This window comes from Aquarana catesbeiana, linkage group LG09 (genome assembly GCF_042186555.1).
Source record: "Aquarana catesbeiana isolate 2022-GZ linkage group LG09, ASM4218655v1, whole genome shotgun sequence".
In the NCBI taxonomy this organism is placed as follows: domain Eukaryota; kingdom Metazoa; phylum Chordata; class Amphibia; order Anura; family Ranidae; genus Aquarana; species Aquarana catesbeiana.
In genome coordinates this window covers 225809876-225823569 of record NC_133332.1, presented here as the reverse complement: position 1 = coordinate 225823569, position 13694 = coordinate 225809876, and the positions used below count along the sequence as shown (strand labels likewise).

Here is a 13694-nt window from a genome sequence, read left to right as displayed (position 1 = left end):
TCTGACAGCAGACTCCTCCTGATCAGCGCTGCAGCTAATTAGCTGCAGACACTGATAAAATGAAAGTTTTCCAAAAGTCCTGATATAGAGAAGTCATTTATGAGTTTCAGATGGATTTTAATCCATCTATAGCCAGGTTAAGTATTCTTCTGTGAGAGTTTAATTCTAATTTAATTGTAATCAGTTGATAACTTTCGCTTGATCTGTATGTTTTATTGTATAATGGGACAGTAAACCCTGACCCACATTCTGGTTAGCTGAAGCAGCTGCTAGCTTCCTTTAGCTCTAGGGAACTTCCGCAACTAGATCTTCCTGCCATAGTCTCTGGCTATAGTCCATGACTTCACCTTGCAATCTTCTTCCTCTTGCAGCAAATGAGTGCACAACTTAAAAAACATGAAGCAGGAGAGGTAGGGCCAGAACCAGGGATAAGCATGTTTAGTTGGTGAGTGCACCCTGGAGTTTGGGATTCCTTCACTCTACAGCAGAATGGAGGCGAGCTGCCTGGTATTTACAGTAAGCATCATTTTGAATTTTTGGCCATCACAGGTTCTCTTTATGACAGCTATTTCTCACAAGAAGAACACAATCTAAAGCAGCTCTAAAATGATATAATGGAACTATAGAGGAACTTACGCCCAATTCCAAAATGTCTTCTTTCATGGTGGACACACATTTGTTAATTGTATTATAAAACAAATATAAAAGCCCCATTAGGAGGCTGGACCCCCTTTGTAGAAGCCACAGCATTTTTGCTGGGAAAGCTGGGAACCCAAGTACAGAGATCTCACCATCAAAGTTCCTGAGAGGTTAAACAAACAATTAGGTGATTTAAATCTCCAGCACCTACAAAAAAATGAAATATCAGTTTTGGACGATCCAGCCCTTAACATTTTATAAAAGCACAGTCGACAAAATGCCTTTACACAGGCAATATAACTCCATGATTAACTCCAAAAATAAATGTCCCTGTTTTATTACAAAAAACTCCTCAACTTCTGATGTAGAAGCCGCTGCACTACACCCTGCAACTCAGCAATAAGGGTTCTATAGAAACCGGGGCACTGGAGACCTCCTGATCAACCTGCCGATTGTCCACTGCAGATCCATATGGTGCAGAGATGGGAATCAATTAGAGTCAATGGAACTGCAGTGTGCATGCACCAAGGTGAAGAGGTTTCCAGTGCACTTGTTTCTATTGGAGCAGCTTTGATGTCAGAAGGTATCCAGATGGAACCTTGAGGCAGGGTATATATTTTTAGGGGGGATCATGGAGTTTTCTTTAAAAAAAAAAAAAAAAAAAAGAAGATCATCTTCATTGAGAAAGCAGGTTACCAGCACACAGGAATATATATTTCTTACTGCAAGTTGTGGACTTATTGTTAATGAGCTTTTCCAGGCAACAAGTGAAACCCACAAGCCGCTAACTGTATCCACCAAACTCCACAGCGGTGTTAAATTCAGAAATTTAACTTGATTTACCATAATCTGTGTTCTCTGTAATGTACTGCAACCAGAATCCAGAAACCACCTCACAAGTTTACTAAGAGAGCACTTCATGAAACCAGTAGTATGGGATATCCCACTGTATATGCTTTCTACCTTCTAGCTTGAATACTCTGGGTCTGGACAAAAATGCAGATAAAGCTTTTCCTTATCTCATTATTTGTTGTTCCCTCACTGATGGAGAACACTTCTGCTACCTTTCCCAGTCTGAGTGCCACTATGTAGAGGACTTAAAGGGTAACTCCACTTTTATGGGGAAAAAAAAATAAAATGAAAATAACAAAAAATATAGCATATACAATTGCGACACAAGTCATATTGCAGTTGAATGTTATTAAAAATTACCTTTCCTTTTCAATCTGCAACACTGTACCTTCTGTCAAATGCAATGCAATATGGCTACCTGGGTTCTGTCAGCGGCGGCTGGTGTTATTTTTTGGGGTGGGGGGGCGGCAAACACCCCCCCCCCATGCTGTCTGTCGGTCAGTCCGGTGCTTACCACATCTAGGTGGCAAGTGGCGTGTGGCTCCTCCCCTCCGCCTAGGCATCCAATAGGATCACCTGTCCTTTCAGCCAATCGGGTGACACTCGCTTCCTGATTGGCCGAGAGGAGGATCAGTGTTACAATAGCAAATATTCGTTCGCTATTGTAACACATCTGGGTGGGCTCGGTTAGCATTCTCTGCGCTCCAAGCCCATCCTATTGTGAAGCCTATTAGAGCCTCTGGTTCTAACCAGGTGCTTCAAAAAAAAAAAAACACATGCATCGGGCGTCCTGCAAGGGGCTGGACGCATGGATAGGGGAGGCGGCACCCGTGTGCCCTTAATGGACCCTGCGTTCTATACACAGACGGTGTACAGAACGCCCCCCCCCGAAATGTAATTTCCTGCTTGTGTGATTGTCTTACTGATTTTCCCAGACTTCTGCACTAAAATACAGATCAGATTTGGAGCATCACCTGCAATAAAATTTTAATTTTTGGTGTGATACTCTCAAAGGGAAATCATGTTTAAAAGGGATGCAGACCCAGCAGCTTTCCTCATCAGAGCCCTGCAGGTGCAGCAGTTGATTGTTAATTACAAAACCGCTCCCATACAGATTCACTCAGCACATGAACACAGACAAACATACAGCAATTTCTTCAGAATAACAAAAGGTAAGAATCTGCAACAAAGTTTGGTAAAATCCCTGTAATGCACATGGATCACCCAGAAGGGAATGTTCTTTTTCTCAAAAAAAGTGGAGTTACTTATTAAAGATACACGTCGGTGTACAGAATGCCTCCAGGCTGCCCTATTGCTCTGCATTTTACAGAAAATTACACAGCTGCAGATTGAAAGGGAAAAGTAATTTTTAATAACATTCAATTACAATATGACTTGTATTGCAATGGTATACACTATATTATTTTTTTTATTTGCTCATTTTTTCCCCACGAAAATGGTCTTTAGTAAATCAACCCTACTGACTCAGAAGAAGTAAGCATATAAGGACTCATGCCTTTTCTCCAACTTTTCTAATCTGGATACTTGTTTGTGGTCATTGATTCAGAAAGTACTGAAGCCAGTAGATCAGCTTAACAGTTAAGCACCTAGCAGTTTCAGAAGCAAGACCACAATGGCAGCCCCAAAATATATCTCAGAAAAGGTTTACTCAAACCCACGGTTAGCATGTCTAAAAACATATAGCAAAACACAGCCCTATCATTAGTGTGTCTGCACTCTTAATGTTTAATCAAAAATCCTTAAGGAGGGGGGAGCAACCGGGCCCATTTCATAGAATCAAAGCCAGCATGCCGTCTCAGGCTCCATTGTTTCCAAGGAAGAAGAGCGCAAGGCGGAGTGAATGCCTTACTTACAACTTGTAATTTCAACACATCCTTTCAGCCTAGGCATCAGTAGAAAACACAGTAGGTTTTCAAAAAATCCACAGATGCCCCCTTATTCCAACTGTGTGTATAGGATGTTACCCATTGTAAAAACTGCACCTGACATTGCTAACAAAGATTGGCTGCAAGAGATTTTCCAGCATTCAGGAAAATGTTCCTTACCAACAAGGAGCATGGGATCAGTTACTTTACATCCCATAGACGGCCCGGCTCACTGACGCAGTTCCAATGCTAACCAAAAGCTGGCCTAAGTATGGCCCACTTAGGCTTCCACGAGGCAAAAACTGACATACCTTTTTGTCTGACTTCTTCTCGCGTCTCTTAACGTGCTTTACTTTGACGGCTCTCTTCCTCAGCACAGAGTCGAGAAACGGCGCGTCGTCTGTGTCACTGAGCCACGGCTGCAGAAACACAAGTCTTATTATGAAAGTTCTACAGCTAGAGGTATCTCCATCTACTCCCAGCAAAGTTCAGTTACCAAGTTCTGGTCATCGAAAGCTCCTCCAGCACACAGTTCTTGATACAGATCTGGATCCAGGGGAAGGTCGTCGTCAGAGAGAGATTCGGCAAGGCTGGGCGGTTCTGGGGTATCCCTAAACACTGAGAGTTCATCGTCCTTAACACGCAGCATTTTCTGAAGACAACCCATAGCAGATGTATGAGAAGATTATTATCGAGCAAAAAGAAAAGTGGAGCAAAACACACCAACCAATCAGAAACTCACAACAGATGAAATCCCCTAGCTGATGGATTTTTCTAGGCCGATGCCTTCCTTTTTTTTGAACTTTTCATATAATATGCTCATATTTTAATATAGGAACCTCAGTGCAATTTAGCCTCAGAAGCCCACCAAAGGTCTTCAAATCCTTTAGTGGGTCTCATTGGAAAAAACGTTTCAGCTAATCAATGGGATTAAAATGTGGGGACCCCAGCTGTCAGCAAAGGGCAGGCTATATGCACAGACCTTCTGCTTTCTAGCTGAATATGGAAAACCTCTTGAAGGCATCTTATTATGCAAACAGCTCAACTGGCCTTTTCTACAGTGTGGGGCAGGTGTTAAATGCAGAGAGAATAACAACACTGACAGGTCACTCATAAGGCAAAGTTCAAGCAGTGACTCTCTTACCCGTGCTCTCACTTGACACTGACGTAAACGGCACTTTTGACGGACCTTGTTGGGGCCTCCAAACTTTTTCATATCTCTGCAGAAATCACACTGTCCACAATCCTCTGTGCGGCTGCAAGATTCACACTCACCGCACATCCTTGCAGAACGTTTAATCTGTTGCTGAAATGGGTAACACATATAAGGCAATTTAATACTTTGTTCAAAAGTAAGATCTACAAGAGGTCAGAAACAGAGACACTGTTACCACCCATGCTTGGGAGGTGTATGGTTTCTCTATTTAAATAAATGGAATTTAACCATTTCAGACCTCACACTTGTACACCCCCTATGGATCAGAGCAATTCCTACATTTCTGCTATGGACTGATTTGTTTGGCAATAACTTTGTTACTTAAAGTGATTGAAAAGTCTGAATTGTTTTATTTTTAAAAATAACAAACATGATAACAGAATTACACAGAGTAGCCCTGATCCTCCCTTCTGGGTTCCCCCCACCCACGCTCTTGTTTCCTCCTCTTCTTGGTGTGCCACCATAGCAAGCTGCTTCCTATTGTGGCACAACTGCGGGCTCAATCCTGAGCCACGCGGCCTGTGTCCATAGACACACACAGCGTGTCTCGACACCTCCCCCCACTCCCTTGTCACAGAATTTGACTGACAGCAGTGGGAACCAATGGCAAAGGCTGTGAGAGCAGAGAGAGCAGAGAGAGCCACTACAGATGGGCACAGTGATGGATCGAGTGAAGACTCAGTTAAAGGGGTTGTAAAGGAAAAAAAAAATAGGATTTTTTAAAACAGCTGACCTGTAAAATCCTTTTCTTTTCAATGGACATCACGGGACACAGAGCCACAGTAATTACTGATGGGTTATATAGGCATCACTGGTGATTGAACACTGGCACACCCTAACCAGGAAGTTCAACCCCCTATATAATCCCTACCCCTGCAGGGATACCTCAGTTTTGTAGCCAAGCAATATAGAAGAGGGGCGGGACCTCTGTGTCCCGTGATGTCCATCGAAAAAAAAAAAAAAGGATTTTACAGGTAAGCGGTTTTAAAAAATCCTATTTTCTTTCTCGAACATCACGGGACACAGAGCCACAGTAATTACTGATGGGATGTCCCAGAGCAATGCTACCTGAGGGGGGGGAACCATAACCAAGTAGGGTGCAATCAGACCTGAGGACCCTGTACCGCTGCCTGCAGCACACTACGCCCAAAGGCGATATCCTCATGCCTTCTCACATCCACCTGATAGAATCTGGTGAATGTATGGACTGAAGACCAGGTTGCAGCCTTGCAGATTTGAACCATAGAGGTCTGGTGATGCACTGCCCCAAGAAGCACCAATCGCCCTTGTGGAATGTGCCCTGATCTGAAACGGAGGAATCTTCCGCTTCAAACCATACGTTTGAATGATCAATTGTCGAATCCATTAAGAAATGGTAGCTTTTGATGCTGCCTGTCCTCTATTGGGACCCTCTGGCAGCACAAACAAAACATCCGTTTTGCGAATTCGAGCAGTCACTTCCAGATAGGCCTTAACTGCTCTTACTACATCCAAAGAATGTAGTGATCTTTCTTCCGGAGAACAGGGATCTGGAAAAAAGGAAGGCAGAACAATGTCTTGGTTTAGATGAAAATCTGAAACCACCTTCGGTAAGAAACTAGGATGAGGGCGCAGTACCACTATCCTTGTGTACAATCAAATAAGGCTCCTTACAGGAAAGAGCTGCTAATTCCGATACTCTTCTAGCAGAAGAGATGGCTACCAGAAAAATTAACTTCCTTGTCAGCAAGACCAAAGGAATCTGACGTATTGGTTCAAAAGGCTGTTTCTGTAACACAGACAGAACCAAGTTCAAGTCCCATGGGTTTAGGGGCGCCTTAACCGGAGGATTAAGGCGCATCACCCCCTGCATAAAGTTTCACAAAGAATGCGAAGCAAGTGGCCGTTGAAATAATACTGATAAGGCCAAGACCTAGCCCTCAATGGTACTCAAGGCCAGCTTCATCTCTAATCCCAATTGTAGAAAATCAAGAATTCTACCAATCACATTTTCTGGGATATATTAGAAATGATAGAAGGGTTTGGCGCTGTTCCTATTTAGTTTCCTACCTCCATATAGGTTACTAGATTAAAATAAATTCTTAGGTGCACCGTGCATATATCAAATATTAAATACAATATGGATTCCCAAGTATACCGTGCATGAGTCAATTAAATATTCTGCTGCAATATTGTGCAATCATAGGTGATACATAGACATAACTTAAATGCTTACATATGTAATATTGCTAAGGAGGGAAGAAAGGGGGGGGGGGGGGGGGGGAGAAGGGAGTGAGATAGGGAGGTGGGGAGGGGGTGTAGGAAGTCTGTTCCTAAGGAAAATTACAATAACAAGATAAAGTGCAAATGTGCTGGTGCAATCCAAAAGGCAACAGTGACAAGATAAAGTGCAAACGTGCTTCAAAATTCTTTAGTAAGTCTCTTGTGCCATATTCTTGTGCTGTGGTGATAATCCTTCACTTATAATATCTCTTTGCTCTGAAAGTGCAGCCACTCACCAGATCACTTCACCCCTGCGGGGGTAGTAGGCAGTTACAGTTTTATCGCCACTGTACAGCGATCGCTGGCGGGCTCAGGATCGTGGTATATCATATATAAAGAGAGAGGGAGTGCCCATAGCGTAAAATTGCTTTAAAAAAGTTTTATTACACAAAATGAAAGGGTACTCACACTTTTACAGTAAAAATCAAGCGAAATGGTAAAAACGTCAGAACCGTCATAAATATCCTTCAGCGCTGGTACAGGAGGTGATGTTTGGGAAGCACAGATTAGGCCACGCCCTACGCGTTTCGTCGCTCCCGTAGACGTCCTAACGACGAAACGCGTAGGGCGTGGCCTAATCTGTGCTTCCCAAACATCACCTCCTGTACCAGCGCTGAAGGATATTTATGACGGTTCTGACGTTTTTACCATTTCGCTTGATTTTTACTGTAAAAGTGTGAGTACCCTTTCATTTTGTGTAATAAAACTTTTTTAAAGCAATTTTACGCTATGGGCACTCCCTCTCTCTTTATATATGATATACCACGATCCTGAGCCCGCCAGCGATCGCTGTACAGTGGCGATAAAACTGTAACTGCCTACTACCCCCGCAGGGGTGAAGTGATCTGGTGAGTGGCTGCACTTTCAGAGCAAAGAGATATTATAAGTGAAGGATTATCACCACAGCACAAGAATATGGCACAAGAGACTTACTAAAGAATTTTGAAGCACGTTTGCACTTTATCTTGTCACTGTTGCCTTTTGGATTGCACCAGCACATTTGCACTTTATCTTGTTATTGTAATTTTCCTTAGGAACAGACTTCCTACACCCCCTCCCCACCTCCCTATCTCACTCCCTTCTCCCTCCCCCCCCCCCCCCCTCTCCCTCCTTAGCAATATTACATATGTAAGCATTTAAGTTATGTCTATGTATCACCTATGATTGCACAATATTGCAGCAGAATATTTAATTGACTCATGCACGGTATACTTGGGAATCCATATTGTATTTAATATTTGATATATGCACGGTGCACCTAAGAATTTATTTTAATCTAGTAACCTATATGGAGGTAGGAAACTAAATAGGAACAGCGCCAAACCCTTCTATCATTTCTAATATATCTCAGCTGTCCCCATTTTAGGGTGACTGCCTGTTGGGAGGCAGCAGTTCCAAACTTTACCAATTAAGTCTTTATGTTCACTGCGCGGGTTCACCATCCCTTTACATTTTCTGGGATGCCAACCCCTGGATTCACACCAGGATATATAAGCTTTCCAGACTCTATGATAAATCATTCTGGAAGCTGGCTTCCTTGCATTGATCAGAGGTAGATACATATCACAAGACTTGAAAGCTCACGACTCTTCAGAACGTGGGCTTCAATAGCCAAACCGTCAAAATTAGCATTTGTAAGGCAGGATGGAACACTGGACCTTGAGATAACAGGTCTGGGCTTACCGGTAGGGTCCATGGGAAACCCACCGTCATCCTTACTATTTCCGCATACCAAGTCCTTCTGGGCCAAGCAGGGGCCACCAGAAGTACCAACTTCCTTTCCTGCCTGATCCTGCGAAGGAGTCGTGGCAGTAGCAGAATAGGCGGGAATGCATAAATCAGTGAGAACCGATGCCACGGAGTCACCAACGCATCCGTCCCGCATGCAAGAGGATCTTTCGTCCTTGCCACAAATCTGTCTATCTTTTTGTTGAATCGGGATGCAAAGAGATCTACATCTGGGACCCCCCATCTTTGGCATATGGCCCAAAAGATGTCGGGATGCAGAGACCATTCCCCTGGAAGTAACTGCTGGCGACTCAAATAGTCCGCCTGCCAGTTCTCTATCCCCGGAATGAAGACTGCCGATATACATGGCACATGCTTCTCTGCCCAGACTAAAATCTGGGTCACCTCTTTTTGAGCAGCTCGGCTCCTGGTGCCTCCCTGATTATTGACATAAGCCACTGCTGTGGCATTGTCGGACTGGATCCTGACCGGGCAACCCTGTAGCCTGATATTCCAGGCCTTTAGGGCTAGATATACCGCACGGATCTCCAGAATGTTGATGGGTAAGGTCCTCTCGGTCTTGGACCATACCCCTTGGACAGCAGACTGTTCCAGAACTGCTCCCCAACCCGACAGACTGGCATCTGTTGTTACCACCGTCCAGGTAACCGGTAGAAAGGATTTCCCCTTCTGCAGGTTTTCGGGTATTAGCCACCAATTGAGGCTGTGACGCACCGCATGAGACAGGTGCATCTGAAAGTCTAATGCCTGAACCTTCTTGTTCCAGGCTGACAGAATACTGTGTTGCAGCATTCTTGAATGAAACTGAGCATAAGGAACTGCTTCGAATGAAGACACCATCTTCCCTAGTAGCATCATACAAAGGCGGACAGAAGGACCCTTCTTGGTCCTAACTGCCAGAATCAGCTCTCTTAAAGCAGTGATCTTTGCCTGAGGTAGAAATATTTTCTCCTGGCTTGTAACTATGATCAAACCTAAGTACTCCAGTCTTCTTACTGGTTTTAGGAAAGATTTTTCTAGGTTGAGGATCCAACCCAGGTGTTCCAGATACCTGACTGTGGTCCTCAAGTTCCCATTCAAGGAGGCTACCGACCGGTCTATCAAGAGCAGGTCGTCTAGGTATGCTATGACAGCTATACCTTGAGCCCTTAATCTGGCCAGAGGAGGAGCCAAGACCTTTGTGAACACTCGAGGTGCAGTGGCTATCCCAAAAGGCAGAGCCACAAACTGGAAATGGTGCCCTCCTATCTCGAAGCGCAGAAACTTCTGATGAGCGGGAAAAATAGGCACATGCAGATATGCATCTCTGATGTCTATCGATGCCAGAAATTCTCCTCCCTGCAGGGTGGAGACTACTGTCCGAATTGATTCCATGCGGAAGGACTGAATCCTTAGGAATTGGTTTAGATCCCTTAAATCCAGAATGGGTCTGACATCCTCATTTGGTTTTTGGACCGTAAAAAGGTTGGAATAGAAGCCCAATCCTTGATCCTTCGCGGGAACTACCACAATGACCTCCTGCGACAAAAGTCGCTCTAACGCTAGAAGGAGCGACTGCTTTTTCTCTGGATCTTTGGGGACACTTGACCTGAGGAAACGAGGAGAAGGAAATTCCTGAAACTCCAGTCTGTACCCTAAGGTTACCGTGGAGATAACCCATCTGTCCTGGAAATCCTCCTGCCAGAGCCCTGAGAACTGTCGCAGTCTTCCCCCCCCCACTCGAGTGAGCGGGGGCGCCCCCTCATGCAGAGGTCTTAGTGTTTTGCCTAGTAGGCTTCTTCCCCCAGGACTTCTTTTGTCCCTGGGGTTGACTCTTGTCTCTGGACCCCGATGGAGGAGGCCGTCGAGACTGCCTGGAGGCTGAAGCCCCTGGCGCTGGGGAAAGAGTTCGTTTGAAAGAGGGACGCTTACTCTTCTTCTTAACAGGTAAGAGAGTGCTTTTCCCACAAGAGATTCTCTTGATATAGTTATCCAAGTCTTCTCCAAATAACCTTTCACCACGAAATGGAAACCCAGCCAGGAGCTTCTTACATGGTGCTTCGGCTGACCAATTTTTCAACCATAAGATTCTACGTATATGCACTAACCCCAGCGATAGACGAGAGGTTCGCATGATAGAATCTCTGATGGCGTCAACCACATAACATAAGGCCACTGGAAGGTTAGCCAACCCCTGGGCCTGCTGTTCAGGTAAAACCTTGATGACCTGCTTAACATGGTCTCTTAGGTATTGACAGACTCCAATCGCTTCTACTGCAGGTTGAGCCACTGAACCTGCTAAGGAGAAAACATCCTTTAATAGGGATTCCATCCTTTTTTTTACCGGATCCCTGAGCATCTGAGCATTGTCTACAGGACAAGTCAGACTATTATTTACGGAGGAAATGGTGGCATCAATGGCTGGTGTTCCCCACATTTTCATAAACTTTTCTTCCATAGGATAAAGTGTAGAAAACTTTTTCGGCGGAAAAAACGTTTATCTGGGTGATCCCACTCAGCCTAAAGGAGCTTTTCAAGTAAATTATGAACAGGAAAAGCCTGTGCTGTTTGAGGAGGTTTCAGTGACCCTAAAGAAGAAGAGGGTTCTTTAACTGATTCAGATATGGGCAATTTAAATGTGGAGCAGACCAATCCAGTAAGGATCTGCACTAAAACTCTCTCCTCTAGGGAAGTTGCAGAGGGTCCCTCTCCACCTGATTCCTCCGAAGAGGAATCATTCGTCCCATCCCGATCCTCTGAAAGGGATTCCTCTCCTTTATCCCAGAGCTCCTCCTCCTGAGGGTCTTGGGGAACAGAGGAAGGCCTAGTGCATTTTCTTCCACTGAGTGAAGACGTAATCACGGCCATCAATCTTTCCTCTAAACCATTAATGGTTGAGGAAAAAACCTCCTGTGTAATGTATACAGGGGCTGAAGTGCCAGAAGCAGGTATAGCCCCTGACCCCAATGGCTCTCCCTGGCTAGCCGTCCCTGGCCCCTCAGGGGGGGAGGATGCTGCAGACAGGGGGCCCTCAGAACCCAAACGAGATCCCCTAGAGTCTCTGGTTCTTGGGGTGCCTGAACCTCTTCTACCCATAGTGCAAAGCAACAAGGTGGAGGTATCAGAAAATGAACACTGACTGCTGAGCGATGTAGTCTGGCTAAAAGCCTTGCTACCCAATGCCCAGTCTGGTGTTACTTTAGTAAATGCTGCCTAGGAGAATGCCTGTGTCCCACCTTACATGCGACCGTCAGCTCTGTGTCCCTCCGGAAGTGCACCTGTAATTAGTGCCTTTAATAGCCTGCAGCCGGTCCTGTGGGCGTCTGAGCACGCTCCCCCTCTACCGCGCCCCCCCCCCCCCTTTCGTTTTTTTGAAAAAACGAGCGCTTCTCGCGCTAGCCGACCCTTCTGAACCAACATGGAGGCTGGGGGAGGAGGGATAGAGGCCAGTAACGATGGGCCTGCCCGTGTAACGGCGGTGGCGGCCGCTGCGACGGCGGTGAAAATGTGGTGTCTAACCGCCTTACAAATCACCTGCGACCTCCCCTTAGTCTGGGGGGAGATATCCCTGAGGAGAGCCCCCCATCCCATCCTACCTGGAGCCGGCCAGAGGAGCTTGTACAGCGTCAAATACTTGAGACAGACATCAGCATGAGAAGGTATGTGCTCTTGGCAGCCCCCGGTGGTCACAATAGGCATAGCATGCATTTACCTTAAAGGAGAAAACCTACTAGAATTAAAAAATTCTGTGGAATCTCCTCTTACCTTATCCAGCCGCAGGGTTCTGTACACAGACCCAATCTTCACCTCTCACGGTGGGCTCTGTCTGAAAAGACCGTCAGAGACTGGGGCCCCCTACGAATAGGGGGATCCACAGTTCTGGCCCTGTAAAGCACCCGGCTAGAAATTAGGCTAGAAAAAACAATTTTCTAATATGCAGGGTCCAGCTCTCTAAAAAGAGAAGCGTTACAGGTAAAACCTCGTTTCTTTGGACGCAAGGCCCGGGTACCATCCAATTTGGCCTAGAAAAGACACTTTGGAATGGATCTGGTTAGCCTGGCCTGCCCCAGTATAGGATATAGGATATTCCCTTTGGAGCTCAGCACAGGACATCTTTACACGTCCATCACCTAAGACACTGACGTAAAAACTGAGGTATCCCTGCAAGGGGAGGGATTATATAGGGGGTTGAACTTCCTGGTTAGGGTGTGCCAGTGTCCAATCACCAGTGATACCCTATATAACCCATCAGTAATTACTGTGGCTCTGTGTCCCGTGATGTTTGAGAAAGAAATATTATCTCCTAACTAGCTTCCTTTTACCTAATGCAGTGCTCGTTCACTAACCTCTTCCATCAATATGCCTTGCAAATGTCCTTTTTTCTTCATTAAAATCCTCACTTCCTGTTACTGTGTATGTAACTACACACCATGAGGCGAGCTGTTCTGCCTGGTGGTAAGTGTCGTGCTCACCCCCACCCTTGGACTACAGGAGTGCGTCAGGACGCTCTCTACGTTGAACATAGAGACACAAGGGCTGTGTGTTAGTGGGCGTGTATATCACACAGCAGCGCCACCTCCCTTGCTGCCCGGATGATAGTCCTGCTGCGTAGGCTGGGGAGGCGGGAATGGGTGGATACTATGGGCGGCGTGTGGACGAGAACTTTGCTCGTTCTCTTAAGGCGAAAAAAAAAAAAAAAGGCTCTGCCCATGCACAATGCCGCTAAGCGTAATGGGAACTGTAGTACCGTTATTGCCGTGACGTCACTGTAGTGCACACGCACCGCAAACCAGGAAATACAGCATACTAACTACACAGGAAAGCTGGAGGATGATTTATAAGCACTATTTAAACCGGTATCTAAATTTTTTAAATGAAAATAATTACTTTTTTCGATATAAGCACCTGACAATGAATAATTATAGGGGAAAACATTTTTTCCTTTACAACCCCTTTAAGCATAAGTGGGGATGAGGGGGCGATACAGGTACTGGAACATTTACCTTATTGCAGGAAATGCATTAAGGTAAAAAAAAGTTTAGACTTTAGAACCACTTTAAAGTGTTTGTAACCCTAAAAAGTTCCTGTTCCTTTAAAGCATGAACAACAGT

The 13694-nt window shown here is 45.2% G+C and overlaps 1 protein-coding gene across 3 annotated transcripts in view; it reads right to left on the bottom strand.

Annotated features, from left to right (window-relative positions):
• CXXC1 (CXXC finger protein 1) overlaps positions 1–13694 on the bottom strand; it is a 49946-nt gene that overhangs the window by 22865 nt on the left and 13387 nt on the right. For 2 of the 3 annotated variants that reach the window (XM_073599858.1, XM_073599859.1), the window contains exons 5-7: positions 4522–4683; positions 3874–4029; positions 3689–3796 (exon numbers count right to left, since the gene is read on the bottom strand). In XM_073599858.1, coding sequence (XP_073455959.1) covers positions 3689–3796; positions 3874–4029; positions 4522–4683 — 426 coding nt within the window. The remainder of the gene's footprint in view (positions 1–3688; positions 3797–3873; positions 4030–4521; positions 4684–13694) is intronic. The other variant, XM_073599861.1, reaches the window with a different exon arrangement.